At 32.6% G+C, this 27,566-nt stretch overlaps 3 protein-coding genes across 5 annotated transcripts; 1 reads left to right on the forward strand and 2 right to left on the reverse strand.

Annotated features, from left to right (window-relative positions):
* The first annotated feature begins 897 nt into the window (after positions 1-897).
* On the forward strand, positions 898-4,467 carry LOC146530624 (23 kDa integral membrane protein-like). Of its 2 annotated transcripts, XM_085199271.1 has the most exons (5): positions 898-1,057; positions 2,278-2,457; positions 3,135-3,275; positions 3,615-3,860; positions 4,295-4,467. In XM_085199271.1, exons 1-5 carry the CDS (start codon positions 1,004-1,006, stop codon positions 4,367-4,369), a joined length of 696 nt encoding a protein of 231 aa, XP_085055397.1. In that variant the 5' UTR covers positions 898-1,003; the 3' UTR covers positions 4,370-4,467. The 2 variants fall into 2 exon arrangements, with proteins under 2 accessions (XP_085055397.1, XP_085055399.1); XM_085199273.1 differs by lacking the exon at positions 2,278-2,457 and having other exon boundaries at positions 917-1,057.
* Positions 4,468-5,037: 570 nt separating this feature from the next.
* LOC146530625 (uncharacterized) lies at positions 5,038-8,032 on the reverse strand. 2 transcript variants are annotated; one of them, XM_085199269.1, is made up of 3 exons: positions 6,343-8,032; positions 6,129-6,259; positions 5,038-5,284 (listed from the first exon to the last, which is right to left on the reverse strand). In XM_085199269.1, the coding sequence occupies exons 1-3, from the start codon at positions 8,024-8,026 to the stop codon at positions 5,258-5,260; spliced, it is 1,842 nt and encodes a 613-aa protein (XP_085055395.1). In that variant the 5' UTR covers positions 8,027-8,032; the 3' UTR covers positions 5,038-5,257. The 2 variants fall into 2 exon arrangements, with proteins under 2 accessions (XP_085055395.1, XP_085055396.1); XM_085199270.1 differs by lacking the exon at positions 6,129-6,259.
* Positions 8,033-19,022: 10,990 nt separating this feature from the next.
* LOC146530626 (leukocyte surface antigen CD53-like) lies at positions 19,023-26,174 on the reverse strand. The gene is made up of 5 exons (XM_085199303.1): positions 26,075-26,174; positions 23,885-24,073; positions 23,095-23,253; positions 21,269-21,463; positions 19,023-21,033 (listed from the first exon to the last, which is right to left on the reverse strand). The coding sequence occupies exons 1-5, from the start codon at positions 26,123-26,125 to the stop codon at positions 20,965-20,967; spliced, it is 663 nt and encodes a 220-aa protein (XP_085055429.1). The 5' UTR covers positions 26,126-26,174; the 3' UTR covers positions 19,023-20,964.
* Between the last annotated feature and the right edge of the window lie 1,392 nt (positions 26,175-27,566).

Consider the following 27,566-nt stretch of genomic DNA (forward strand, 5'->3'; position numbering starts at 1 on the left):
GTAATGAAAATTTACTTAAGTATATAATATTCTAAGGAAGCAACTTTAAAACAGTAGTTGCTCGTAATAAGTATTGGTACAATTAAAATATAAACACTAAAAAAATAAATTTATTTTCTTTCATTTAATGATATTTTTAAGTATAAAACACGTAAAGAAATTTGTTATTCTTTTAAAAATGGAACATAGCACTACTACATCTTATTCTGTCCATTTCACTTGGGTATCGTATGAAACTTTGTAAGACTTAATATTAGATGTATTTTTTTCCAAATACCGCTCTTAATATATCAATGAAATATGAAAAAGAAAACTTAGCAATAATTATTCTAATTTAACGTAACAATAATGAATAGTATCTATTATCATGAAGTAGATAAGTACTATCTTTATCTTTTCAAGGAAAACAAAAGTATTGCAATTTCCATACTTGAAATGTACTTAAAAGGTTTTTTTGTTATCCAAGTCACGGTTATCGTATAATGATTACTTTTTTATAATTAATTTTATTTTTTTTAGCGTCACGCTGTATCCCGCCCACAGCAGGGTTTCCTATCTGAATTTGAATTGTAGAGGCATATCGTGGTGGAGTCGCCGAACGCCGCACTTAGACGAAGAAATTTAATATTTTAAATATTTCATTTCCTCGAGTGGGAATGGAATGTGCGGGTTCAAATGGGAATTGAACCCGCAACGTGTCGCGTTTTTCAGTCAATTTATTTAATTTAATTTTGATATTTATGACTATAATGCAAATAGCAGTTTATATTTTTCAATATTGATACATTGATACATGTCTACATAGCCATTTATGTAGGTACCAATGAGTATCTCTTGACAGAGGTTTAATATGCAATGTTAAAGTGTTTTCCTATCAACCACTTAACAAAGCAAATAACTGTAGATTTTATATCAGGGAAGTACCTACTACAGCCCTACACAGTCTATCGAACTAACGTAACAAGTAAACTCAGAGTAAACCTTACAGATTTATCAAATCAAAATGTGTTTCTGTATTTTGAAATACCTCTTCGTAGCCGTCAATGTGATCTTAATTGTAAGTTTTAAATGTGCGTGTACTCGTAGTATTTGATTTGCAGAGCATTAAAGAATATACTGACTAGTGATGAAGCGAACTATTCACGGTCACGGTTAATAAAATTGTGGTAAATGTATTGTATTTCATTAAAGAACCTCTTTACATTTATTATTATTATTTTTCATTTTTAATTATAAATTTTAACTAAAACCTGTGCAATATGTCGTAATTCCCTATATTTGCAAATACATCTTAATGTGTAAAAATAAAAATAATAACAAATTGGCTAAATAAAATCTTAGCAATTTAAATAGTTATTAATTTTAGTTTGTATAATAAATATTAGATTAACTTTACTTTGCGGGCGTTTCTCTTGTTCTTCTTCTTTCTCAGTTTTCACTTTTTGCCAAATTTCGTAATCGTAGCTCCAAGGGAAGATTTGGAATGGGTTCGTGGCATACTCGTAACAAAACAAATTCAGACAGTTAAAAAAAAAGTTGAAATTAAGTTATTCATTATCGTCTACTTGTGGCGCACATACTTAATGCAAATCTAAGACTTATATGTTTCTCATAGATGGCATAGATAATAGTTACAACCGGCCCAAATTAAAATGGGAGCACATGGGAAGCACCAGTTTTCAGATAAAAAGAGAATGTACTTGGAAGATATTTACAAAATATATATTAGGAACCTTTATAAACGTAATAGAATCCAAAACAATGATTTTTAAAAATTTTCTGTGCCGAACACCGAAAACCGATTTAGATGCAGTTTTCACTATTGGATTCTGGCAATCTTCCGAAAACATCTAGGATTTATTTTATTACAATCGGTTCATAAATAAAAAAGTCATGTCAATTTAAGGTACTTAGTTCGACAAAAGTTGAAATTTCTACAGAACCCTCTGTGAGCGAGTCTGACTTGTGCTTGGTCGGTTTTTTTTTAAATACATTTAAATAAATATTTGTATATTTCAAGCGGGCGTAGCCGCACGGGCCTCTAGTTATTTAATAAAATGTCAAATTCCTTGTTTTACAAAAGTGGGTCAAAAATGTGATTAAAAGGATACATAGTACGCGTGTACCTTTGATTGAGTTGATTAAGAAGCTTAGTTTTTTCTGTGCTCAAATATTCAAGATCTTTAATATTAGTTTCTGTTTGACACTGCCTCCCTTTTTCGTCACCTGTTTTAAATAGTTTTGAAATACTTAATTTATTTATTTTTATTTTATTAGAAATTAGGTTTAGGGATAGTTGCAGCTGGTGTTGTAATCATAGTAGAATTGAAAAATACACAAATAGAAGCATTTCAAACTGTTGGGATGTTTGTTATTGCATTTGGTAGTATTTTTACTGCAATCTTCTTCTGTGGATGTTGCGGTGCGGTGACGAAGAACAATTGTCTGTTAATCACGGTTTGTATTTAATTAGTTTATTATTTTTTTGTCAAATAACAAAGCGAATACTCAGACACCCCGTTCTCCGCGCAAACCCTGAGTCTGAGACAAAGCGTATCGAAATTTACAAAGAAATAAAAAAAAAGATGTGGCGATTCCGATTCGAGAAAATGATATTTTAATATTTACATTTCTTCGCTGTGTTCAGGAGACAAAGCGCGGTGTTTATTTCTGCTACTCAACATGCAATACCTCCAAAATTCAGCGGAAAATGGGAAACGGGGTGACTTAACGATAGGTTCCTTCTGTCTATCCTGGTGTGGGCGTTCAGCGTGAAGCTAATAAATACCTACACTACCTAATACTTTATTCACTTAGGTGCTTATTGCTTAAAATCCATAATCTTTCCAACGAACAATTTTCAGATTTTTTTTAAGATTACTCAAAGAAAGCGTTATGACTTACCTATACCTAAGTTGTAACATAAAAATCATAGATACCGAAATGACAAATGGAATGTGTCACTAGAGCAGTAACGTTTGTGTGCAAATAGTAAATGACAGTAATTTAATAATCGAAGTAATCTTCGAGTTTATTAATTATTTATACTAACGGACACTTCAATTTTATTTTATCTGTATATATTATTCACACACACCTATCGCTATAATAATTATGTTTTTTCTTATTTTCAGTACTCTGTAATCATCTTCTGTTTTGCAATATCAACCATAGTTAGCACTGTACTGTACAGTAACAGTATGGCAGATATCACGGATCTTGTGGTAAACGAAACAACAGCGCATTTAGAGGGTGTTCAAATATGGGAGCCGCTTGTAAGTGCCATACGAATATTTACGTATGATATTTTTTTCCTGACGCCATCGAGGCAAACACTTTGGGAAATTAATTATTTTCATTTCTTCGCCCTCGTAACGAAACAAAGCTAAACGTTGAGTTCTGCCATTCGTTATTCCACAAAAATTAGTGGAAAATGGTGAACACAGTGTCTTAACGTAGCGGGAAGAAAAACAGGTTCACGAATATATTTCACATACAAATATCGGACACTTTCTGAACTATTAATTGTTATTAGTTTTCTAGCTACGTAAATATTTTTTACGTTTTCTAAAATAGTTGTCATATTTTGGTTACCACATGAAAATATGTCATAGTTGAAGTGCTGCGGAACAACTGGGCCGGACTCGTATGAAGGTGCAATACCTATCACTTGCTGTCCCGACTTTGACATCAATAATATAGATGTCTCCCAAATAGGAGGAAGCTTAGATGATTTAAATATATTCACCTGCAACAAGGTCAAAGCTTACGAGAGAGGATGCCAGGAGGTCGCCGCGGAGTTTGTTCAATATATTTTGAATATAATTCTAAATATATTGATATGTGTTGATATTGCACAGGTGAGTTTATTGATCCATTATCTGTTGTGGCGACTGTTAATGTCATAAGTTCTGGGCTCAGCTGGTGTGGGTACGTCGAATGAAATGATGTGTGATGAAAGAATACCAAAACGATTTATAATCGACCAGTGAGCGTAGGAGCACGAGGTAAGAGAGATAGGGGAAGACGTCGGAAGCATGAGAACCGCCCGGAGGGCCTGTATGAAGAGGTTGATGACAGTGAACGAAGCGAAAGAGGTATGTAGAGACCGTAGCGTTTGGCGCTCTGTTCTCCCTGACTGCCCCACTAGGGATATAGCGTGAAGAATGGATGAATTATTTTAATTTTCTTGTTCTGATGACAAGACAAAGCGTAGCGTTAAGTTCCGTCACTCAACACGCAATATTTGGAAAATTAAGAAGCTCTTGAATATTTTTAACAATTTTTTTTTCAGGTCGTAATGTTATTAATCGCTATTTCATTGATATGTGAAAACAGAAGACACAGAAGGAAGGGTATCGGCTACTGACGGTCTTTTACGATTTTCTACGACGAACACTACTCAGAACGGACTGTAACTAAAAACTATAATTATATTTAAATAAACATTGGCATAATGATTTTAAACAGTGTTTCGTTTTTATACTTGTTTTACAATAGATTGAATGTTTCTTAAAGATAATTCTATTTTTTTTTAAGTTAGAGTAAAGGCAGATAATTCTATTTTTTTACCTGTTGTGCAAGTTCACTTAAACGGTGTCATTCTAATATATAATATATAATGCATTTGAATTGTTCTATAAAGTACAATTACAATACACATTCTAAGGAGTACTGCTACGTCTTTTAATTATTATTAACTGACCTAGGCTTTTAAAAAAAGACATCATCAATTTGACATGTAGGTAGTGTGTATTCGACATTGTTAAAATCGTATATACTTAATAATATTTGAGTATGAAGATCTGACCGGTTAGTAAGTTTATAGGTTTGTCGACAAACCCAAAAACTAAAAGTTGTATCGGGATGATTCTATTTGATTTATTCCAACTTGGCAGTAGTCCAACTATCATCAACATTGGTTGAATACTTTTTGAGACACAGGCAACCACCACAGGTAACCTACACGTATTCATTATCGCTTCAATTTGTTTTAAAAAAGATATTTTAAAAAACTAAGAAATAAAAGTACACAAATTATGAGAAACTGTTTCAAAACATTTATTTGAGAAACGTTCCTTTTCTTATTTACATTAAAAAATAAACTTAATAAATAAATAATTACTACTGTATCACACTACGACTCAGTCAGTCTTGTCTGCAATCAATTTTACTTCTTCTGGTTTGATAGCGGCTTCGAAACCCGCTTCGGCAAGAACGGCAACAGGTTTGTCTTTTTGCTCTTCAATTTTCTCATCTAACCTGCCGCTGTCGTTAACACTCCCTGAAAGTTAAATAATATTTTAACTTGAAACATTATTATAAATTGTTAGTACGTGGTATAATTTGAGAGTATACATTTAGAACCTAATTTTGAAGCACTCCTTTCTTAAATTCATCGCCTCGTTTTGTATTGTGTATCAGAAGTATGGAAATAAAAAGTAAATAATTATATCATTGCCTTGAGTTGAAATCAAACTCAAAACTATTCACCATCATCTGCGTTTGTAGACGATGTTCTACAGTGCCGCGAGGGCCTGATGAATATTTTTTTAGGTTTAAGAGGTTTAAAACATTTAATATTGTTAGTTATTTTTATATATATAGGTAACTATATTTGTCCTAAACGAATAAAAAATCCTATAAAATATTATAAAATATGCTTTTTAAAAATGGACGTTTATATTAATGTTTTTTGTTATGTCCCTGTATATTGCACACAGCGGGGCAAACAGAGGAAACCTAATGCTAACAAACTCCGTTCCCCATTCTGTTGACAGCATTTTTAATATTCTCTAAAAATCGAAAATTTTCAACAATTTTATTAAGATCAAATCAAAGAACAGTAATATTGAACCGCGCCTAAACAATCTAACACGACCAAACTGAAACTGGTTACTTGGAACGTACTGAAAAACTTTGTAAAAATATTTATATTCAGTACTATCTCCAATTAGAACGAAATTCATTAAAAAAACAAAGATAGCAGGTATTAAAACACAACATTTAAATATTTGGTTAACACAGTAATAACTTAGCTTAATAGTTAAAAGTACACAAAGCGTCGTTTCGCTGTTTGTAAGACACAGAAAGCTCGACACGGCCTTACGGCGCGTGGCGCGTGGTACCTGGACGTTTGTGCCTATAGTGTTTATAGCGGTGTTAACGGCCGTGGACACAGTGTTAGCTGTACCGTTTATCGCCGCACTTATCGAACCTATAAGACCGGTTACGAAATTCATCCACGCAGTCACAGTCGCTATGGAAATAAATATATTTATAAAATAATTACTGGAAAAAGTAATATTTAATTACTATACTAACAAAATTATTATAACTAACCTTGTTGATTGTTTTGTTGATTTGGGCCTCCGTGTCCTTTGTTCTCCAAATTTTCTTTTTCCTTTTTCTCGTCTACAACAACTTCATATCGTGGCGTATCTGCTGAGCTCGGGTTTCCTTGTATTCTCTGTACTGCGGATTGAATGCCTTTGATAATGGGATTATTTTGAACTAGTTGTTGTATTGGTCCGCCTTGAGCAGGTTGTTCTTGGGCAGCCACTTGTTGAACGGCAACAGGTTGAGAAGCGGCAGCGGACTGCACTGGTTGTGCTACTACAGGTGAGGTTGGGACTGATGCAGCAACTGGGTTAGATGCAGGCACGGGAACCGCATCTGCTTGCGGTTGAGGTACACTTTCAGGGTTCTTCGGAGGTGCGCTTTGACTTACAGGATTTTGTGGTACAGGGCTGGGATTAGCCGGTTGTGGTGATAGAGCTTGGCCTGGTCGTTGTATAAATTGTACTATATTTTGAAATGCTTGTGAGATAGGTCCGCTGGGTGCTGGCTGAGCTGGCGCTTGCGATTGTTGGTTTTGTTGGTTGGCTTGTCCACCATTAACGAGATTTTGAATAGAATTCTGAAATTGTTGGAAAAAAGCTTGTGGTCCCCATTGAGATGGCGCTGGAGTCGGAGACGGTGCTGGAGCTGATCCAGCATCGTCAGATTGTGCACCTGCTGGTTTTACATCTTGAGGTTTTTGTGTTGGTTGAACATTAATTGGTCGAAAACCTTGGAAAATGTTTATAGGCTGTGCTATGTTATTCTGAAACACTGAGGTTACGTTTGATAGCATGTTGGAAACAGTCGTAGTAAAAAATCCTATAAACGAGTTAAAGCCATTTGCAGGCACCTGTATAGGTGCAGGTGCTGCGGTAGAAGAACTAGGAGCAGCGGATGATGCTGCATCTTCTTTGACTGATTCATTTTCTTCTTTTACCAATGTCTTAGTTTCTGATTTGGCAACTTCATCTTCTTCCTGAAGTATTGAAAGAAGTTCAAAGCCTTCATTTAAAATGTCAACACCGTTTTTAAAATTTGAATGTAAATTTTGTAATTTTGATTCAACGTAATTAAGTCTTACATTATTTTGGTGCTCATTATTAACTTCTATTGGCGTGGGTTCCAGATAAGTTCTTATAGTGTTGTTAAGTTCAATAATTTCATTTGAAAATGAGACATTCAATTTTCGTATATTTTCCAAAACCGCTGGAATTTCGTCACTGTGTTTGTTTAAGTTATAGAAGCTGTCAGATATATCATTTACTCCTTTAGTAAAAATGGATTGCGCCTCTTTAGCTTTTTGTAATATTTGATACACAGCCCTCTCTTTTTCACCATAGTTCCCTGGATTTTGCGTTTCATGTTCCTGGCGTTGAGGTAGTCCAGGGTTATTTAGATCAATTTCGATTCTTTTGACGTTGATGTTTTCATCTTTATCTGGGATATACTCATTTGAATTTTCATCCAGAACGACTGGCGCGTCGATAACTTTAACGGGAATATCCGGTACCTTACGTAGACTGTTATCGAGATCTTGGACCGAAGGTTGATCGACCAGCTCTGGCTCTACATTGTCTAAGTCAACGTTATCTAGAGCATCGATCTTCCTCTCCGGCACGGGGATGGACGCGGCGCTGGCGTACAACGCGCACGCGCACAGTGTAACAAGCGTGTATAACCTCATGGCGGGCGGCGGACACTGCGCCGGTGCGTCGCGCGTCCACCTTTATACCGCGCATAACGGTCCACACACGCTCCACGCTAAATGTTTTTGTCATTATTTGTATTTTGAACTAGCTTTCCTCGATATCGATGGAGTTGTTTAACTTTTTTTCTGTTATTGCTAAAATATAGTCATTTACATTTAAAAAATATAAATGCCATAAAGTTAAATATAAAATTAAGTAATAAATGTTTACTGAGAATAAAAATATATATTAAAGGAAAATCAATTCTACAAATTGTCACAAGGTCCCATATAAAGTTTATATTGTCAGAGTTCAGACATTGATTATTATTAGTAAAAACCCGAGGTTATTGAATGAATAAGACATGATGACGCTTCCTAAAATTTTGCGTATCATTAAAATATAATGATAACAAAAATAATATAAGTAAGTTTGTAAATTTTTAAATTTTTCGTACATTATTCGCATATTTAATACTATAAACAGGCCAAAAATTATATTTACTAGTATGTACTTCCATTTGAGAGAATCCAGTCCTACCGTAAGAGCACAAAGAGGGTTCAATCCCTACTCGAGGAAATGGATGAAATATTTATTTAAATTTATATTTTCATTTCTTGCCTCTGCCGTTGCTTGCTTGTCTCCGCAGCTCAATACGCAATGCCTCCAAAATTCGGCGGAAAGTGGGCAACGGAGTGTCTTATCACTATGTTCTCTTTGCCTACCCTGCTGTGTGCGGGATACAGCGTGAAGCTGAAAAAAAGGAATTTCTAGAACTTTCCATTTTATAATAAATACTTTAGTAAGCTGAACTGTAAAATGCATAATCAATGTAACATATGGACATGTGCCCACCTTTCCTCTCTAGTAGTGTGAGCCACAAAATACCTATTTTAGTTACTCCTAAACATATTAACCTGAAAGTTGTAACTCTCTAATAACTAAGTATACACAAAGTTCATGTTTTTTCCTATGCTATCTTGCTTTCGCTAGTATTATGCGTAATACTTTTTAGTTTGTTTATTTGTATGTTTTTTAGCTGTATATTTTTTTATACAAAAAAAATACAATAATCTTCAACCAGTTTGTGGACGATGGTAAGTTATATAGTAAGTAAAGTAAAGTACAATTAGACTCGGAAGACGCGTTGCAGTCGAAGTATAAAATGTATTCTTAAAAGAAATCATGAACACAATATATTATTTTTTCCCAGTGAGGATAATGGCCGAATCTGCTAGCAATCTTTGTCTAATTTGAACCAATCTAGTAAAAAGCAGGTGTGCAGAGAGAACCTAGTGATAAGGTACTTTTTTTCTCCATTTGTATCTGTTAACATATTAAAAACATTTTATTTTCTTTATACAAACTTTCGTATAAAACTAATAGTTTAATGAAATAACACGTTGATTTTCGCTTCTCAGTCATTCAAACCGATAATTTTGATGAAATATATGTTTATTAATCGTGGAGTTTAGTTCCACCACTCAACACGTAAAGTCCGCAACGCACAGAAAGTGAGAAACGGAATGTCTTAACACCAGGCTCTCTAACTAAGAACCTACCTAAGAAAACACTAATTATTTTAAGCTTACGTAATAAAGGAGATTTGCGTATTGTTCGTAAAACGGTTACTGGCTCGTAGTTCGGGGTCAGGAGGCAAGAAAGTATTTATGTATTCATCTCAAGAAAGTGGTACTAGAAGTGACGCCCATTCATCTAACGCGTCCGCAGAATACAAACAATGGTTAGATCTTTCTAGTGCTCGTATCGATTATGTGAATATCCATGAAGTTATATTAAAATATGTACTGACAATACTTACATTTTATATATAAATTGAAGATTAAATGACAAAAAAATAACAAAAGCTTTTTTAGAACTAAGTTTGAAATATTATTTGCTTTTGTTTTATATATCTGACTATAAAACATGAAAGCCCGTTACCTAATTCCATAGAAACTTCAGGCAATCCTGTCTAAGTGCTCGTCTACACTCCCCAAGGACCATATGCGACATTTCAGCGTTTTGCTCTGCACTACTGCTGCTGTAAGTCACTAAGTACCGGTAGAATAAATAGTAGTAAGAATAAATGCAAAAATAAATAACTCAGCTTCACGCTGTATCCTGCACACAGCGGGGTAAGCAGAGGAAACCTAGTGTTAAGACACTCCGTTTCCCACTATCTGCCAAATTTGGCGGAGTAGCGGAACTTAACGCCGCGCTTTGTTTCGACATCAAGCGAAAAAATTAAAATATATATTTCATTTTTTCCAGTGAGGATCGAACTTATAACCAGTCGTGTTTACAGGTACACTTTGAGTCCCAAGCGAGCTTCATAATTCTAAGTATTTTCCTTATAAACCAGTACTCTTCTTCCTCCTGGCATTAATCCCGGCTATTGCCAGGGTCTTATAAGGGTCATAATCAGAAAAAGTGCACATTTTGTGTCTTTTCTTGTCCCGCTACTTTGAATGCATTTTAAAAATACAATTTTAAAGATAATTTAAATATTTTGCCATTTAAGATAAATTTACTTATTAACTTAAAGATTTTTGTAATATCTTAAATGTATTAAGGCTAATAATAGTATTTTTTGTTAGTTGCAAAAAACTTTTCAAAATGCTTCCATACAATTTTTCGTGTCCCATTCACCACTTTACTTTTTAAAAATTGGTTTGTTACGAATATTTATGGTTTTATTTGATTTCAGATATGTTTATATTACTTTACTTTATGCATAATATTAAATAGAACTACTTTTATTGATACATTATTTAATAAATAATATATATTAATTAACTAAATTTGTCCCAAAATATTGTCTTTTCGTTACTCAGGGCTAGTAACGTACAATTAAATTATGAACGCAATTATTTTGAATGGTGTTTAATATTATTCTTTATTGTGGCACCATTATTCTAAAAGTCAATGCTGTCGTAGCTACAACCAGTAGTGTTCTCGCAGCAGTTGAGGGGTTCAAATGTTTTAAAGGGAATGCGTAAAATTACATCTCAGGGTTATAAACGGCTTTTATTTTGGTAAGTATTCTATAATTTGGTTTTCTTGTTTATGTTATTTGCTTCTTTTTACAAAATCTCAAAAAAGAACGTCAGTGCTTGCACATGCAACACGTGGCTTATGAGCAAATATTTAAAAAGGTTAGAATTTCTCAGACTTCGTTCTCAATTTCGTTATATTTCGTTACGTAACGAAACTGAGAAAATATGAAGCCTAGTTCACAATTACGGTACCAATGTTTTCTTATATATGTTTATAATAAAATTTTATCGAACCGGTGCTTGTATATGGAAGATATGTATATAAGAAAAAAAAATTGCTGGCATATGAAAAAAATTATTAGTGACTTTTCATAACGTAAAGTAACCAAAAATAATGATTTTTAAGTTTTTTTGCATGTTTGCTTGTTTGTCTATGTGTTTGTGCACGCTAATCTCAGAAACAGCTGAACCGATTTAGTTAAAATTTATTTTTATTCTTTCTGAAATTAGTTGTGATTTTGTGATTATTATTTTTTGATATATATTTTTGTATTTTCAGTAAGCGTAAGCTCCTATGTCAAATGCTGAAACAAATGCTTTTTTTTTTAGATATAGAGAACGTCTTAAAAAGACCAATCCTATTAAATATGAAGATATGCGGAATAAACACTTACAAAGCATTAAACTTAATTCCAATGATAACGACTCAAATTTTGATATATTTTAAAGTGAATTTAATTTTATCATTAACTTTGTGATCTCTAACTAGAAATATAAGTTTATTACGTTACGAACTAGCATTATTATATTGTTAATATTCTCACTTTGTTATGTTTTCTTCTTACATTTATAATCTGTTAATTCAACGATTGAACCTTTAAAATTTTGATCTGTGTCTCATTAAATAAAAAAAACAATAGTTTTATTCATATAATATCGTTATTTTGTTGTGTATAATGCCTTATGTCATCAGTTTCGTAACAAACATTATCAGTGTTGTTACTTATCAGTTACGTTACGAATTCGAAAATGTCCACTTTTCTGATTATGACCCATAAACCAGTACTCATTACATGCAAACTCGTCGTAACTGCTGTGCTGTATTACTTCTGTTACCTTTTTGAACTACAAAATAACTAAATCGTTCCACACGTTTTCCAGAGTTAAATCTTTCCAGACTGATTTTCAATTAAGTGTTTGGTAGCGTATATTGATTGCTATTAATCTATTTTTTTATATAACATATTCATTTACCTGCTTAAAAATATTGACATAATTTAAATATTAAGTAAATGAATAGAAACTAGGGGGAGGAGCCCACAAGACTGTGCAGAAGACGAAAAGAAGCCGAGATGTAAAACTCAACGCCGTATTTTGTCCTATTTATAATAATTGAAACGTTAGTAATCCCTTCGAAGGGGGTCGAACCAATAACCATCGTGTCTACAATTAGATGTAGTCACTGCTACGGCGCCGGCCTGGCATAATAAATATTTGTAATACGATGCAAGTGTTTAAAACTTAAAAATATAAATGAGCGCGTTGATGTCCTTTACTCACGGAAACTGTTTCTCTAAAAAAAATATGGCATTTTATGTTAAATTGTATGAAGGTTTTTATGAAAATATTGCCTATAATTTTGCTATTATAATAATAACTAAAAGTAGCAGGAATTATTAAGTTGTAAAAAATCTCTATGTTTAATTTTGAATCCAAAGTGTTTCAGATTAAAAATGCTACGTTTTTTAAAATTTCACATTGTATCCCACATATTACACTATTTTCTTCACTTTCGATTTATACGGTTTGAATGGCGGAAGTTAATTCCTTGCTTTGTCTTGGTTACAGAACGAGAAAATGAAAATAGGACAGGCCTCGAGTGAGAGTTAGCCCAAAGCCATCGCGTACTGTTCCACGATCCACGCGATGGCCTCAATTATCATTAATATATTAATCAGTCTTAAATCTAAGATTTTCGAATAATTTCTCTTAAGGTAAAATTCTCTGGTATTTTTATATAATTAATATTATTTTTTATCGTATTACCCAAACAGCAATTCTCCACAGTTGAATGAATTTTATCTCCAGTTAAGGAAAAAAATAAAAAATATATATTTAACGACGCGCGCTATAGTCTGTCGCGGGTACTGTTATAATCGATGTTATTAAGTTGATAATTATTAAATAACTAAAATGAAAACTTGAAATTTTTATCTTTTTTGCTTAATATTTAGGGTTCTCGACTGAATGAAAAAAATTAAAATATTCTTTTATGAGGCTGCTGCCGAGTTGAGGGCGCAGCAATCCTGCGTCTGCCTGTAAATGTTTTTTGTGTTGTGTTTGTGTAGTAAGTTTGTTTTTCCATTCCAGGGATATATATAATTTCCTTCAACTGACAATAAGATAAAGCACGGGGTAGAGTTGAGACACTATCTCAAAAATTACATACGTAATATCTCAAATATTGGGAATTTTAAACTAGGTTCCCCATTCTACCCGGTGCGAATATGTGATACAATGCAAATCTAAAAAAATTGCCTTTTTTGTAATAATGTAGAGCAGCGTTACACTTTAAGTTCATTGATTTACTTGTTATTCCGGACGAGAATTAAAAGTAGGATCGAACTTGACCGGTTTGATGACCGCTCTGAGTTTATATCGCGATCGTAAACATTAATAACTAATTAGTAGAATTTATAAAGATTTATTTAAATATATGTATGTTTGTATGTGTGTGTGTATAAGTTGCCTATGCTAATATCGGAATTTTGTGTTTAAATTAGCTTTTGTGGTACTGTTACTTGTAACCAAATTGATATTTTAAGTGTTGTTCATATTTTATGCATTAAGACGTAGGCGGCTTTATTTAAATTATATATTATAGCATAATGTGATCTCTGCCTGACTAGAACATCGAGAACATCGTGGCATGGCGGCGCAGCGTATTACTTTAAGCGCGATGGTTTTGGGTTATAGCCCCACTTGGAGAAATTAATTATTTTCATTTGCTCGCCTTGTCGATCATCACGCAGTGTCTGGATAATACTAGATTCCCTCAGTTAAATATATTCGGGATACAACGTGAAGGTAAAAAAATAAGCATAGATTGTTAGGTGATGTGAAGGGGATGATATATCACTATATCTGTCTGTCTGAATGTAAACAAAAAAATAGATATAATACGCTACAGTAGTGTGTGATCAGCCTATATTTTATGAAGCCGCTTTATTTGAATAATTCTGTAAATATGTTTAATAAGCATGGTATCGTTTACGGTAAATTAAAGTGCACAAATATTTAATATAAAAATCGCTTGATGGAATGACACACGGTAGCTAAATGCTAGTTAGTTAGTGTTCAGGCTGTTAAATAAAATCTAATGTCGTGATACTTCAGTCGCTGTTTTCTTCTGTTACTCACGATACTGTGGAGTTGCTGCATAGCAGAACTGGAAGACGAAAATAATTCATTCTCCTTAAGTTCATTAACGGTAACGCCCCTTGTGTCGCGATAGCCATATAAGAATTTAAGGATTCAATGGAAAAAAACTACAAACTCTAGTATCCAAACAAAATGAAAAAATACATTTCGTATGTAAATTATAAAAAACATTTACATATTAAAGCAATAAATCTTCTCTACAAATTTTATCTATTTTTATTATAGGAAAGGCCAGTTTTTACGTCGGCGCCAGTCCGCGCTCCCAATACCTCGAATATAGCAAGAACTGGATTTAGATACATGTATGTATGTTAATAACTATTGTATTATATATACTTATTACTTATAATACTAGCTTGCTTGCTGTAAATAATAATGGTAGCTTTAGTTTAGACCTCATAGCTCAGAGGATATGGAGTACATAATTCCTTGAAGTAAATTCAATTTCATATAATCTGTTTTCCTATAATTTAGTTGCTTATTCTCTTACGTGTATTCACTGTGGGGATAGTTTGGGAGAACTTTCAATCGGTGCAGTTGATGTCGAACGGAGTCCAATCTGAATTTTCTATGGTGGCTGTAGCCTCATATGACTATGACTAACTACTATGACTAACTACTATGGAGAAAAAATATAAATTATTATTAACTGTATTTTAGATCTCAAAACGCCCCAAATTGAAAAAAACAAGTGACAGGAATGAATTTCTTTGCTAAAACATCTATGTATGTAAATAAAATAAAATAAACATTAACATAGATTAAAATCGATCATGTAACTTACATTACTTACATGTGCAGTTCACAATCTTTTACATTCATTATACATTTGTTGTTTTTCTCCTTTAGAATGAGATGAGGATGCCACCATCTATGCCATAATAGTAAATAAGCCATGGACTTCACAGAGCCCAGTCTTAGCCATTTGTGGGAATCTTGTAAAAACTAACTAATTAATGCTCAACCTGTTTTAAAGCTATCTGTATCCCTTGTACATTGTTTTTACTAGTAAAATCCTTAAAGTTATTCTTGTAAGCATATTAATAAAGTGCTATCTATTGTTTTACTAAATGTCACTCAACTACAGATACTGGTGTAGGTCTTGTAAAGAAAATATATACGAGTATGTGAGGCTAGGGCGGCATACCAGGGTTGCTTTTACAATAGTATTTCAGAAATCGTCCGACTTTTGTGTCTTGAAGGTTATAACCTAATTAGTTAGGTGCGGACCATAAGTCTGTAGTGTAAGAAAAAATAAACAATAAAAAAAACTTGTTTTTGTGAAAGGAAATGTTCGCTTAAGCCTCCCCTTCTCCATCCTTCCTTAATCTTCGTCTTTACTAGCTATTGTTAACCTAGGAACTAGCCTTCAATTTTCAAGTGTGTTCGATATAAATAGATAAAAATGTTTAAATAACGCGGTCAAATATATCCTAACTGAATATAATAACACAGTAGCAGGCCATTTCTATTTAACTGGCATTACACCCACGTCTAAAATAACTTTAAGAAAGTTATACACACAAACTATAATTAATTAATCTCTTATCTCATGTAAAAGGGTTTCAATAGCGACACCTGCCTTTATCGGTCAGTGACCCCGCGCCGGCGTAGAGCCGGACTTTACCGTTATCACTTACGTTATTTTCGATAGCTTTTTTAATTTGATTGGTTTCATATTATTATGCGACGCTATAAAAAATCCCGTCAAAACCTGTTAAGGGCGAGATATTTGTGTCTCTCCTAATTAATTAATTACTCAAATTGTTGGTTACTTACATACTATTTATGGCTATATAAATTTGTTTTTTCTAGCTTCATGCTCCGCATATAACAGGTTAGGCAGAGGGAAATTAGTGTTATGAATAAATTCTCCGTCAAGTTTCCGCTAAGTTTTTGAGTAATTGTGTGTTGAATGGCGGAACCTGGCAGAGCTTAATAGTATTTAAAATTCGTTATTTACACGGTAAGAACATTAAATATATACGTAGATGATGCATATACAAATATATATTAAGTCGTTTTTTAGGCTTCGTGCTCTATCCAACATGTCACTGAGTAGGCAATAGGAACCTTGTGTATATACTCCGTTGTCTTGCCAAGGCAAAAAAAGGTTACATTTATTACTAAATTAGCCACCCACCCATTACTACGTCGTCATTAATATTAAATTAAAGTTAAGTTAAGTTAAAAGTTATTAAAGTTAAATTATACGAATCTTTACATAAATAGTTGCCTATGTTTTATTTTCATGTGTAAGTTATATAAGCGGAAAGTTTCATATTAATTCTTTCAGTAAGTAGCTTTTGCGTGAAAGCGAAACAAACTTCCATCCTCACAAATTAACACCTTTATAATTATAACAGGATTAGGACAGGACAGTAGGGAAAAGCAGATTTAAGTCTTTGCTACATTATCTATATATATAAAATCGAAAGGTCACTTACTCATCACGAAATCTTACAAACTACATGTGCTAGGAATCTCAAATTTTGCATAGGAGTTACTTATAGGACGTAAGACGGGATACCTCCGGGACGTATACCTCGCTAAGACGGGAATTTGCAATATTCGACTTCTAAGGGGTTGTTTTTAGGGTCGAAAGTTTGTATGAAACCTCGTTACTACAAATGCTAGGAGTCTCAAATTTTGCATGGACGTCACTAGGACGGACGTAGTCATGGAGACAGAAATTAATAATAACGTAGTTCACGCGGGTGAAACCGCGAGCGGGCCGCTAGTAATTTATATTTAAGTCGATATATCGTTATCCTTAATTCCGTAATAAGGCGTTTTGCAAATGGACGTGGTCGGGAGGCGGCCGAGGATCAACCGGTCGAGAGTGCCGTTAAGCGATCGAGAATACCTCGCTCGGGTCACTCGATTGAGGTCTTGTACACATGGCGTGCTTAATTTGTATATTTAATTTAATCTTCCTAATCTAATTTTTTCCTAATTTAATTTTTTTATTTAATTTAATCTTCCAGCCGGACCATTCGTTCCACAGCGACATAACAAGCATGTGACTGTAATCACGATAGGTTGTGGGTTCGGTTTCATCCGAGGAAGTGAAACATTTAATATTTTCATTTCTTGGCTCTGGTGTCAACAAAAAGTATCCCGCCGAAGTTATTTGTAAGTTTGATTACTTTAATTTCATTACAATATGCGAAAATAGCGTTTTAATTTTGAATAGTGTGAGCAAGTAAAGCTTATTATACTGTTAAAGAATATTTAGAGGATAAACATGTATGGAATTAATGTCTATTGAATGTAATGCAGGATAGCTGCCAGCTAATGTAATGAATTGTACTATTGACTTTGAAAAGAGCAACTGTTGAGTTTCTTGCCGGTTCTTCTCAGCAGAACTGCCTTCCGAATCGTTGGTAACTTTTTCGGTGGACGATTCAAAAGTGCTTATAATATAATAGTCTATTTGAATAAAGTATTTTGAATTTGAATAAAAGATGAAAACTAATGTGTCCTCGGCTTTACTCATACAAGTTCCACATCTGTTCTATAATTTGTAAGAATTACATTATTTTTCGAGCGCACCCAGATATGTAGATGCAACTGTAGAGCTTTTTATGTGCAGTACTAAACATTGCTATTGTTATTATAACTAGGCACGTTTTTATTGGGGTAAAATATAGAATACCATTATATTATAGGAAAAAATAAAAAACGTTGTAAAAGTATTAACAGATAAGGAAATTGTGAAAGTATTGTATCGTCTTTCTATTTTGTAAGATGTGGAACGTACTTTATAATAAACAAAGCTATATTTATTAGGAGGATTCACACTTACTGCTAGTCAAGATTCGTTCATAAGTTGAGTTCCGTCACCTCATACACTAAGTGTCGAAATTTATGGAGTATCTTAACACTAGGTACGGCATTTCTTGCTATATCTAAATATTATTATTTTTTTAACATATTTTTCTACGATTGTGTCAACACGTAGCGAAAGTAAACTCAATGTTAGTATGTTTCTGTTTGTACTACTCTTACGCACTAACGAGTGTTAATTCAATTATTATATATTATACTTATGTATCTATTTTCCATTAATTCATTGTTAAAATATTAACAGCAACTTTTACTGAAAACTGAAAGTGACTAAATTTGTTTGATGGTCTAAATTTTTATCTTAGTACATAATTATGAGGTCATCGTGGCGCGATGGGTCGGCGTTTTGACTGCTAACGTGACGGCTGTGGGTTGGATGGCTTCGCAGGGCTTAGGCGCTTAGTGGAGAATGGAGTGTTTTGACAATAGGTTCCCTTTTCTTACCTTACTATATAGGTATATATATTAGCATAGCACTGTTTCAAATAAAATAAAATATCCCAAATAAATATATTTAGTATTATTCCGGTCATCATATAATGATTCATTATGATCAGCATCATCGTCAGTTTGTCCTCGTCCACAACTGGACATACAATACATATAATTTTACATTACATATATGTAATAATTTATTAAAATAAACATAAATTTATAACTTAAGGTAGACTTAGATTTGGATATATAACAAAAATATATAGAATAATTTTCATGTCATCCATATTGTACAAAAATCTTAACAGATATTACTAGATATAAAGGTCTAAATAAATACATTACTACAGGATACATCGACAGTATAAACGACGAAGGTATAAAAGGTAAAAGATTTACGAAACAAGAGCGAGTGGTAGAGTGATAGGAGAAGACCTCAATTGATCTCCGAGAACACAGTATCGACGATACTGGAGGAAGATAATATAAAGAGCATAAGGATCTTCCGGAGGGCATGTATAGAACAAGGAATGGAAGCTCAAACAATCTATAGGTTTTAAATAGGTAGGCGCTGTAGGTCTAATTGCATTCGCATAGCGAAATTGATAGATTTTTCGGTACCAGATGATTAATATGCAGTAATACCAATATAAATCTATAAATATTTATTTATATAAATGCATGTGTATATACACATAAATGAAGTTTAAAGTTTAAAATTCATTTTACGATATGACCAAACATTGACGACTAATCGTTAGACTTTGACGGTTCAATTCTAATGCTAATGTTTAAATTCACTTATTGAAATGCTTTATTTCATGAAACGTCCATTTCACTTAATTTTATGAAATGCCCGGTGATTTGAAGTCGTTAATTCCACGATATGACCACGTAATATACAAAACATACAAGGTCGCGTGGACTTTTAGATGCAAGTGTACTTATTTGTTTATTTAATGATACATATATATTATGTGATTCAGTACTTGTTATCATTACAAAAAATATCATTTTTTATTATTTATTTGTAGGTAATCGGACGTCAAACACAATAACAATCAGGTGATAACGACTGTAATAGGTTAACCTTTGTTCGATTATCAAGGAAAGATAAGAAAATTGATAATCAATAACTTCCCTTCTTTTATTTTCAGCTTTACGTTTTATTTAACATATATTTGTATATACGAAGGCAGGCAAGGGTAGGCAAAAGGAATCTACTATTAGGGATAAATACGTAATGGAAAGTCCAATTTTGGAGTGGTAACGTATTCAGCGGGCAATGAATAGACCTTTGTTGACCTGCGGGGGAACACAGTGTCGATGACGAAGAAGGTATGTGACCTTTGAAAAAGGGTGAGGGCAGGAGCCGTAATCTTAACAACCGACAATAAATATATTAGTAATGTTTTGTATACCTTTTTCCTTCATATGCTCTCAGCTACTTCAGTTTAAGCCTAATCTTGAGTGATTGAGAATATATGAAGAAAGAATATACTTTCTTTGAACACAACACTATTTCTTTATTTCAACCCTAGACTTAGCGTTTCTACCTACTAAGGATAGAAAACGCAAGTCCTAGAGCTCAGAAAGAGGATTCAAAAACTAAAATATAAAAGATATAAGATAAGTAAGGCAAATACACAAGCTAGTCATAAGTCAACATGGCAGTTAAAAATAGAAAAAAAAAATAAAAAAAATGCATTATATATTTTAATTAAAAAAAAAAAGGTTTAATAAATAAAAGATCTATAATTAAAGTACCTTAAATACTAATATGTCAGCATTGCCTGATATCTTTCTGATAAGACTTCTGATTAAAAAAAATAAATATTATTGAAGACAGTTAATGAGAATCAAAGATTTAAATACTCGCCACGATTGTAGAAGTTAAAATTTTCCCAATTGAATGTAATAGATGTATGTAGGTTCAAATCTGGACTGACAATGTAATTTCACTATGCAGTAATAAATATTTTTTAATAACAATTTTTTTTTCTTTTCAACTTTCTTTAAGCAAACATTCTTTTTCTTCAAGATTTAGCTTATATTCACGCTGTATCCCACATATAGCAGGGTAAGCGGAAAGAGAGAGAAAGAGAGAGAGAGAGATATGTGACACTTAAATAATCAATCAGAAACCTATCAGAGAATACAAATGACAATAATACAAACAATTTACAAATATTACTTATAACATAGGTTTTTCATACAGTTTGGTTTCTCTTACTCCGTATGTTACAACAGAATGCAAGACTAAGGAACATCGCTACTACCTGAAAAAATAATAAGAATGAACTATATAAATGTGTACATAAAAACATTCGTATATATATATTAATTTTCTCGAGTGTGAATCGAACTCACGATCTGTCTAGCTTACAGTGCGTCCTAAGATATGGACAAAAAAGGTCATGGATTTGACGTTTAATTCCTAAGAATGGCATTGTAGTCACTAGAATCAAAAATTTATCTCTTAGATATAGAAATTTTAAAGAAAACAAATGTTACCTCTATCGCAACAATTATAACAATAACGGTCGCGATTATTTCTGTATACTTTTCGAAGAAATCTCCGACGAGGTCGTTGCACCCTGAGTAGGAGTTCCCCAGGGTGCACGTCTGGTCGCCAGGGCAGCACGACGGCGGTACGCTCTCCATCAACGCGGTGTATGAACCCGCACCTGTCGTGCCGCAGCATCTGAACTGTAAACATAATATACAAATGATTTCTAAAATAATACTTATACAATTAATAATTAATTAAATACTGAGGTAATATATCTTTATATCTTATGTACTAGTGTTATAAAGTTAAAGAGTTTGTTTGGTTGTTCGCGCTAATCTCAGTAACTACTGGTTCCAATTGAAAATATATTTATGTATTATATAGTAAATTTACTAAGAAAGGTTGTAGGCTTTATTTTATCACGTTAATCTGCAATCAAGTCTATCTTGGCCAATAGAATGTGTCATATATATGTCAAAAATAACTGTAAGAGATCGAACCTACGATCATATTTTAACAGCCGGACCTTATGTCACTGCTCTACAACATAGTACGTCACGCCGTGGAACAAACATTTGTATAATATTTATAAAAAAAGGTAAAAGAACATGTCTTTGCAAATCTTATCTTTTTTATCACAGAATCATATCTAAATTTAGATGTTCGGCGAATTGACCTAATTTTACACTCTTTATTCTATAATAGAACATGTGTAATGCCTTATTTAAAATATAAAGAATACTGACAATAAACGCGACAGGTGTGGCTTCTATCCCCACTCAGGGAAATAAGTATATTTATTTCCTTGGGTAAATTAGACAAACGTGGCATTGAAAATGAGGAACGGAGTGTCTCAACATTGGGTTCTATCTGTCTAACCTACATATGCCTTTTCTTGTTATATATCTCCTACCAATATGAAAAATAACTAAGAAGGTTTTTTCAGTGATTGATTTTGATAAAACTACCGAATGAATTATATATACTTATATAATTCTAAAATTAATTACTAAATAAATAAATTATTTAAAAGTTCAACATCACATAAATCAAATTTATAATGGTTCTTTGATATTAAGGGAATAGAAAAAACTTTAAACTGTATATATTATCATGTAACACACATTGCCGTGTATTCACTATCGTCGTACAGAAAGGGCGGAGCCAGCTTTCTATATAGAGGGAAACAGATAAAAAATGCCAACACATTTTTTTTATAAATTCATAGATTAATTCAGTTACTATATAAGCTTTATAAATGCCATAGAGTAAAAACATAAAATTCCTATAGAACTTGAACCGGGATCATATATTAGTGTTGTGGGTGACATTTTCGCCCCTAATGGCATCTATGGAGCTCATGAAAATATACTTTCTAAATAATCGACCGCCGCCGGTCTACCCCTGCCGTACCTAGGTACGCATGGTGTAGTCCTTGTAAAAGAGCAACGCGCAACGTTCCATCATTCAAGTCATCATCGTCATCAAATCATCTTTTCTAGGCGGTGAAGTTTAGGGAAGTTTTTTTATAAAGGATTTGACCTTATTTATATAAGTTATCATTCAGACTCATTATCGATGGAATGATTGTACTTCAATTATTTTTATTTACTCGCTTTGGTAAGACCAGGCGCGGCGTTGAGTTCCGACATTCAACATGATATGTCTCAATTTTAGGCGGTAAGAAGATAATGGACTATATTATCTTAAGTTCTCTCTGCCTACGGGAACGAAGAAAAAATACTTGTATATTGAAGATACCAACTTAAAGCTTGAAGCTGATATTAATTATAAATTAAGTTTAGGTATAGTTATCTTATTATCTTACCGTAATTTCTACAGCATTGAAGTATTCTCTCACGTTGGGCCTAGCGAAGGCATTATTGAGCCATCCCTGTACGGTCGTCTTGATGGTGTTCAGGCCTTGGAAGAGAATCACCGATATATATGTTTTACCGGCGGCCAGCCCGGTCATACAAATCCCGTACTGCCAATAGATTAATTACGATTGTATTTATTTTTATTTAAAAACTAATAACTTATCATTTTGTCCGTACCTTACTATCTAATATTTTAAAATTGTAATATTTACTCTAAGCCTAAATTATGCGTAAATCAGTTTTTTTAAATGTTTTCTGAGCTGTTTTTATATATATATATATACAAGTGGTCTTTTTAGTCTTATCTGAAGGCTACTGCCTTTTAAATCCTCATTTTCGGAAAAACAATTTTCCTCGCCAGTCCTGACCTTTATATGTTTTGTAGATTTCAGGATGGCAAGGAATCTCATTTTCTTGCTATAGTTGACAAAGCGCAGTCTTAAGTTTTACCACTCAACACACAATGTCTCGAAAATTGAGCACTGCGTGAGGAACGGAGTGTTTAACATTATGTTCTTGCTTCTTCCCCTGCTATAAGGGTAATTTGTTCTTATTAATTGACGGTCATGTAATGATTGTGTAGGATAAAATATTTTGAAAAAAAATAATAATTTAATGTAATTGATTATTCGGCCTCATTCCAGGGAACTGATATAATAATGGAAAACAGAGTAATTTGCCAAAATATTCTCACAAAAACTAGATAAACATAAAATTGAAAATAAATAAATATCTTACCAACACAAGTAAGCATCTGTTTTCTCTGATGGCGCCACAGCATCCGAAGAATGCGATTACGAAAGTGATCGCGCCCAAAACTATGATTGCTATTGGAATGACGTCGATATTAACATCCACCAGCTCGAAGACATCACGCAGCTGCACCAGAACAGCTATACCCAACCCGATTATTGTAAGTCCGGCTAACTGAAAATAGAAAAATAATGCAATAATTAAGTTTCGAAGAGGGGCGAGTTCAAATCACGCTACATTTATTTTTTATACGTTTTCTAAATCAATATTTTTCTTTTTTCATTTTTTTTTTGAAATAATACGTTAGAAATAAACAGAATAATATTTTAGAAATGAACTTACTCTCTTGTGAAATGTTTATTCTAAGCAAAAAAATATTCGCAAATTATAATATACTAGTGAACCCGAACGCGGCTACGCCCGCTTGAACTATACGAATATTTATTAAATATATTTATGAAATTTTCAGTTTTCAATAGAGAGATGCGTTAAGCAAGCTCATTTTGGGTGACGTTTTCTAACAACAAACTTTGCAAATGGTTGCTTAGCAACGACGGTTGTTATTAACATGGCGGAATAAATTGCATGTCAAATTAATAAGTATTTTAATATATTGATATATATCGAAAATATTACAAAAATGAGAAAAAAAATATCCTATGTTCATCTCGAGACCCGCAAGTATTATTTCTATATGAGTATTTTATCATAATTAAATTAGCGGTTTGGGCCTGATTGCGTAAAAGACAGACAGACAGAGTTACTTTCGAATTTATAATATAGGTGTGGATTAGGTATATTAACAAATTACACTACATATATAATAAGTGAATAAACATTTCGACGTAGCTTGATGAGAATATACATATAACTTAGTTAGATTTTAGTTTAGCTTTGTCAGAGCGCTTGGACAGTCTCCAGGAGGCGCGGGTTCGAATTCGATACTATCAAATTTTACACAGAACCTGTCCGAGGTCCGGGGATTTGAACATGCTACCGTAATAATATTAATGCACACGCCCAAAATAATTATAAATAAGTGTTTTTTACTTCTTAAAACAAATAATTTGTAAAGCAGTTCATACTTTATTTATTTTCTTAAAACAAAAGGTAGGTAAGTATTTATCTTCATAACAAACATGCCAATAAATAACGATAACTAATTAATCGAATTAAAGATAAATTAATATATCAGATCTGATAGTAAATCAGTAACATTTTCTGGGGAATTACATATTGAAATGTAAATATTAATTTTTACAAAATTATTATACTTTTAAATACCAACAACGATTTATTATTTAAAGTGGGGAACGGAGTGTCTGAACACTAGGTTCATGACGCTGATTTGATTTATATTTATTACTTTTATTTTATAACTAGCGGACCCGGACGCGGCTACGCCTGCTTGAAATATAAGAATATTGATTAAATATATATATGAAATTATTTTCAGTTTTCAACGGAATTAGTAAGAAAAAATAAACCTAAATAATCAAAAAGAATAATAAGTAGAGACATATCATTAGAAAAAAATATCAGTGTTATTGAAATGAACCAACAAAAGAAGTAAAAGTAACTAAAGGATATTCTTAATATTAGAAAAAGTACCTAAAGTTTTCCGTGCGTGTGTACATACTCGTAGATATTGACTCTATGAAATAACTAAACATTTTTCTATATTAAATCAATTCATAAGGATGAATATCAAAATGTCGCGGTAACGGTTGCGTAGCGACGCGACGGTTGTTATTAACATGGCAGAATAAATCGCATGTCAAATTAGAAATAAGTATTTTAATATATTAGTATATATGTATAATGTAATGTTATATAGCCTATAACACTTCTGAAGAATGCAGCTTTCATACAAAACAAAAACAAAGTAAATCGGACCAGTAGATCCAGAGATCTTAGCGTTCAAACAAACAAACAACAAACTCTTCCGCTTTATTATATTAGTATAGATATGCATTTTTTTATTTTTTTATTTTTATTTTATTACAATTTCTTACTATGACTATAGGTTCATATTCCACTAGGGTTAAATATTCAACACACCACACGCAAAATTGATTTTCACCCCCCACGATTTTGACTTGAATAAATACATAGGTATGGGTCAGATCCTTTCCACAAAAAGTGAATAAAGAAAAAAAAGATAGGAAAACTTACTGTGAAAATAAAATTAGTTAAAAATAAACCATATTTAACTATACAACACATTTTGTTAGAGTTTCAGATTGTATCCAAACAAGTGATCGATCGGAGCCCTTTTGGATGAGTAGCATTGAACTATCCGGCATATGTTATAAATAAATATACCTGGATCAACTTATCAGATAACGCTAAAGATAAAAAGCAGATATAGAGAAATTGGTGTGACTCATGGCGGGTTTTTAGGGAAATTCAATATCCATTTCACTTTTAGTGATAAAAAGAAATAAATTTAAAAACTTTTTTTAGCTTCAGCTGTATCCCACATATAGCAGGATATGTAGAGGGAACCCCGTTACTGACTTTCCACCAAATTTTCAAGGTTTCAAATTGTGTGTTGATAGGTGGAAATCAATACTGTGCTTTTTACCTTGGTATCAGTGCGAAAAGTTGAAATATTAAATTCAAATTCAAATTGATTGAATTTTATCCCTACGCAGACGACTTCTAATAAAGAATTATTTAGTTTAAATAAAAGTTTTGACTATTAGAACAACGATCCCATCCCGATTTTAAGAATTTTTGTCTTCTACTTGATTCTTAATTAATAAAGCCGTTTTAAAGGAGCTTAAGTTTCGGATATATTATATTTAATTTTAGGGTTTCGTATCTTTTAAGGAAAAAAGAAGAATCCTTATAAGATCACTTCGTCGGTTGATTTATTGAAAAAATAAAAATGACGTTTATATCGCAAAACACGTATTTCGACTCAATAAAAGAAGAATTATGAAATTTGAGAGCTAGCATTGCAGGTAGTACTAGTTCAGGGAAAATCTGTAATCTTATACATAGAAGACTAGACAGGGCGAGCCCGACTCACGCTTGCATAGAATTTTTTTAGAAAAAATCTGACAAAATATATATTTTACTATTTAATATAAAATAAAATATCAAAATATAAATATAAAATAAAATACTAGTTATCTTTCTTTTATTACTGAATATCTAACAAAAGGTTTTTACTATCTCAGTGCGTTCAATGAGTCAGTAACTAATTAGCTATAAACACGTTTTATGAAATCATATCACTTATATTTGTATCTAATACTTAATAAAACACTATTTTTTTATAAATTTGTCAATGAATCACGCAAAAAACAGTTTTAATAGTTAAGCATATTTCTAAGAATTCAATTTTAAATAATTGCATAATATTTAGTTCTGCTGCATTTTAATATTGCTTTTCACTACGCTTCACGTTGTATCACGAATACAGCGGGGTGGGCGGAGGCAATCTAGTGTTAAAACACTTTGTTCCTTACTTATCGCTGAATTTATGAGGCATTGCGTATACCAGAGCAAAGAAATGAAAAAAATTATAACTAATAATAAGTCTCTCGAGTGGGAACTGAACCCACAGCCCGTGCCGGTTTTAGCACTACCGGTGCCCTGGGCGAAATTTTTTCGGCGCCCCCTAACTATTTTTTGTATATTTCAATAATATACAAAA

The sequence above is a fragment of the Heliconius melpomene genome, chromosome 16 (genome assembly GCF_056956725.1).
Source record: "Heliconius melpomene rosina isolate 202511_hmr_F chromosome 16, ASM5695672v1, whole genome shotgun sequence".
In the NCBI taxonomy this organism is placed as follows: Eukaryota; Metazoa; Arthropoda; class Insecta; order Lepidoptera; family Nymphalidae; genus Heliconius; species Heliconius melpomene.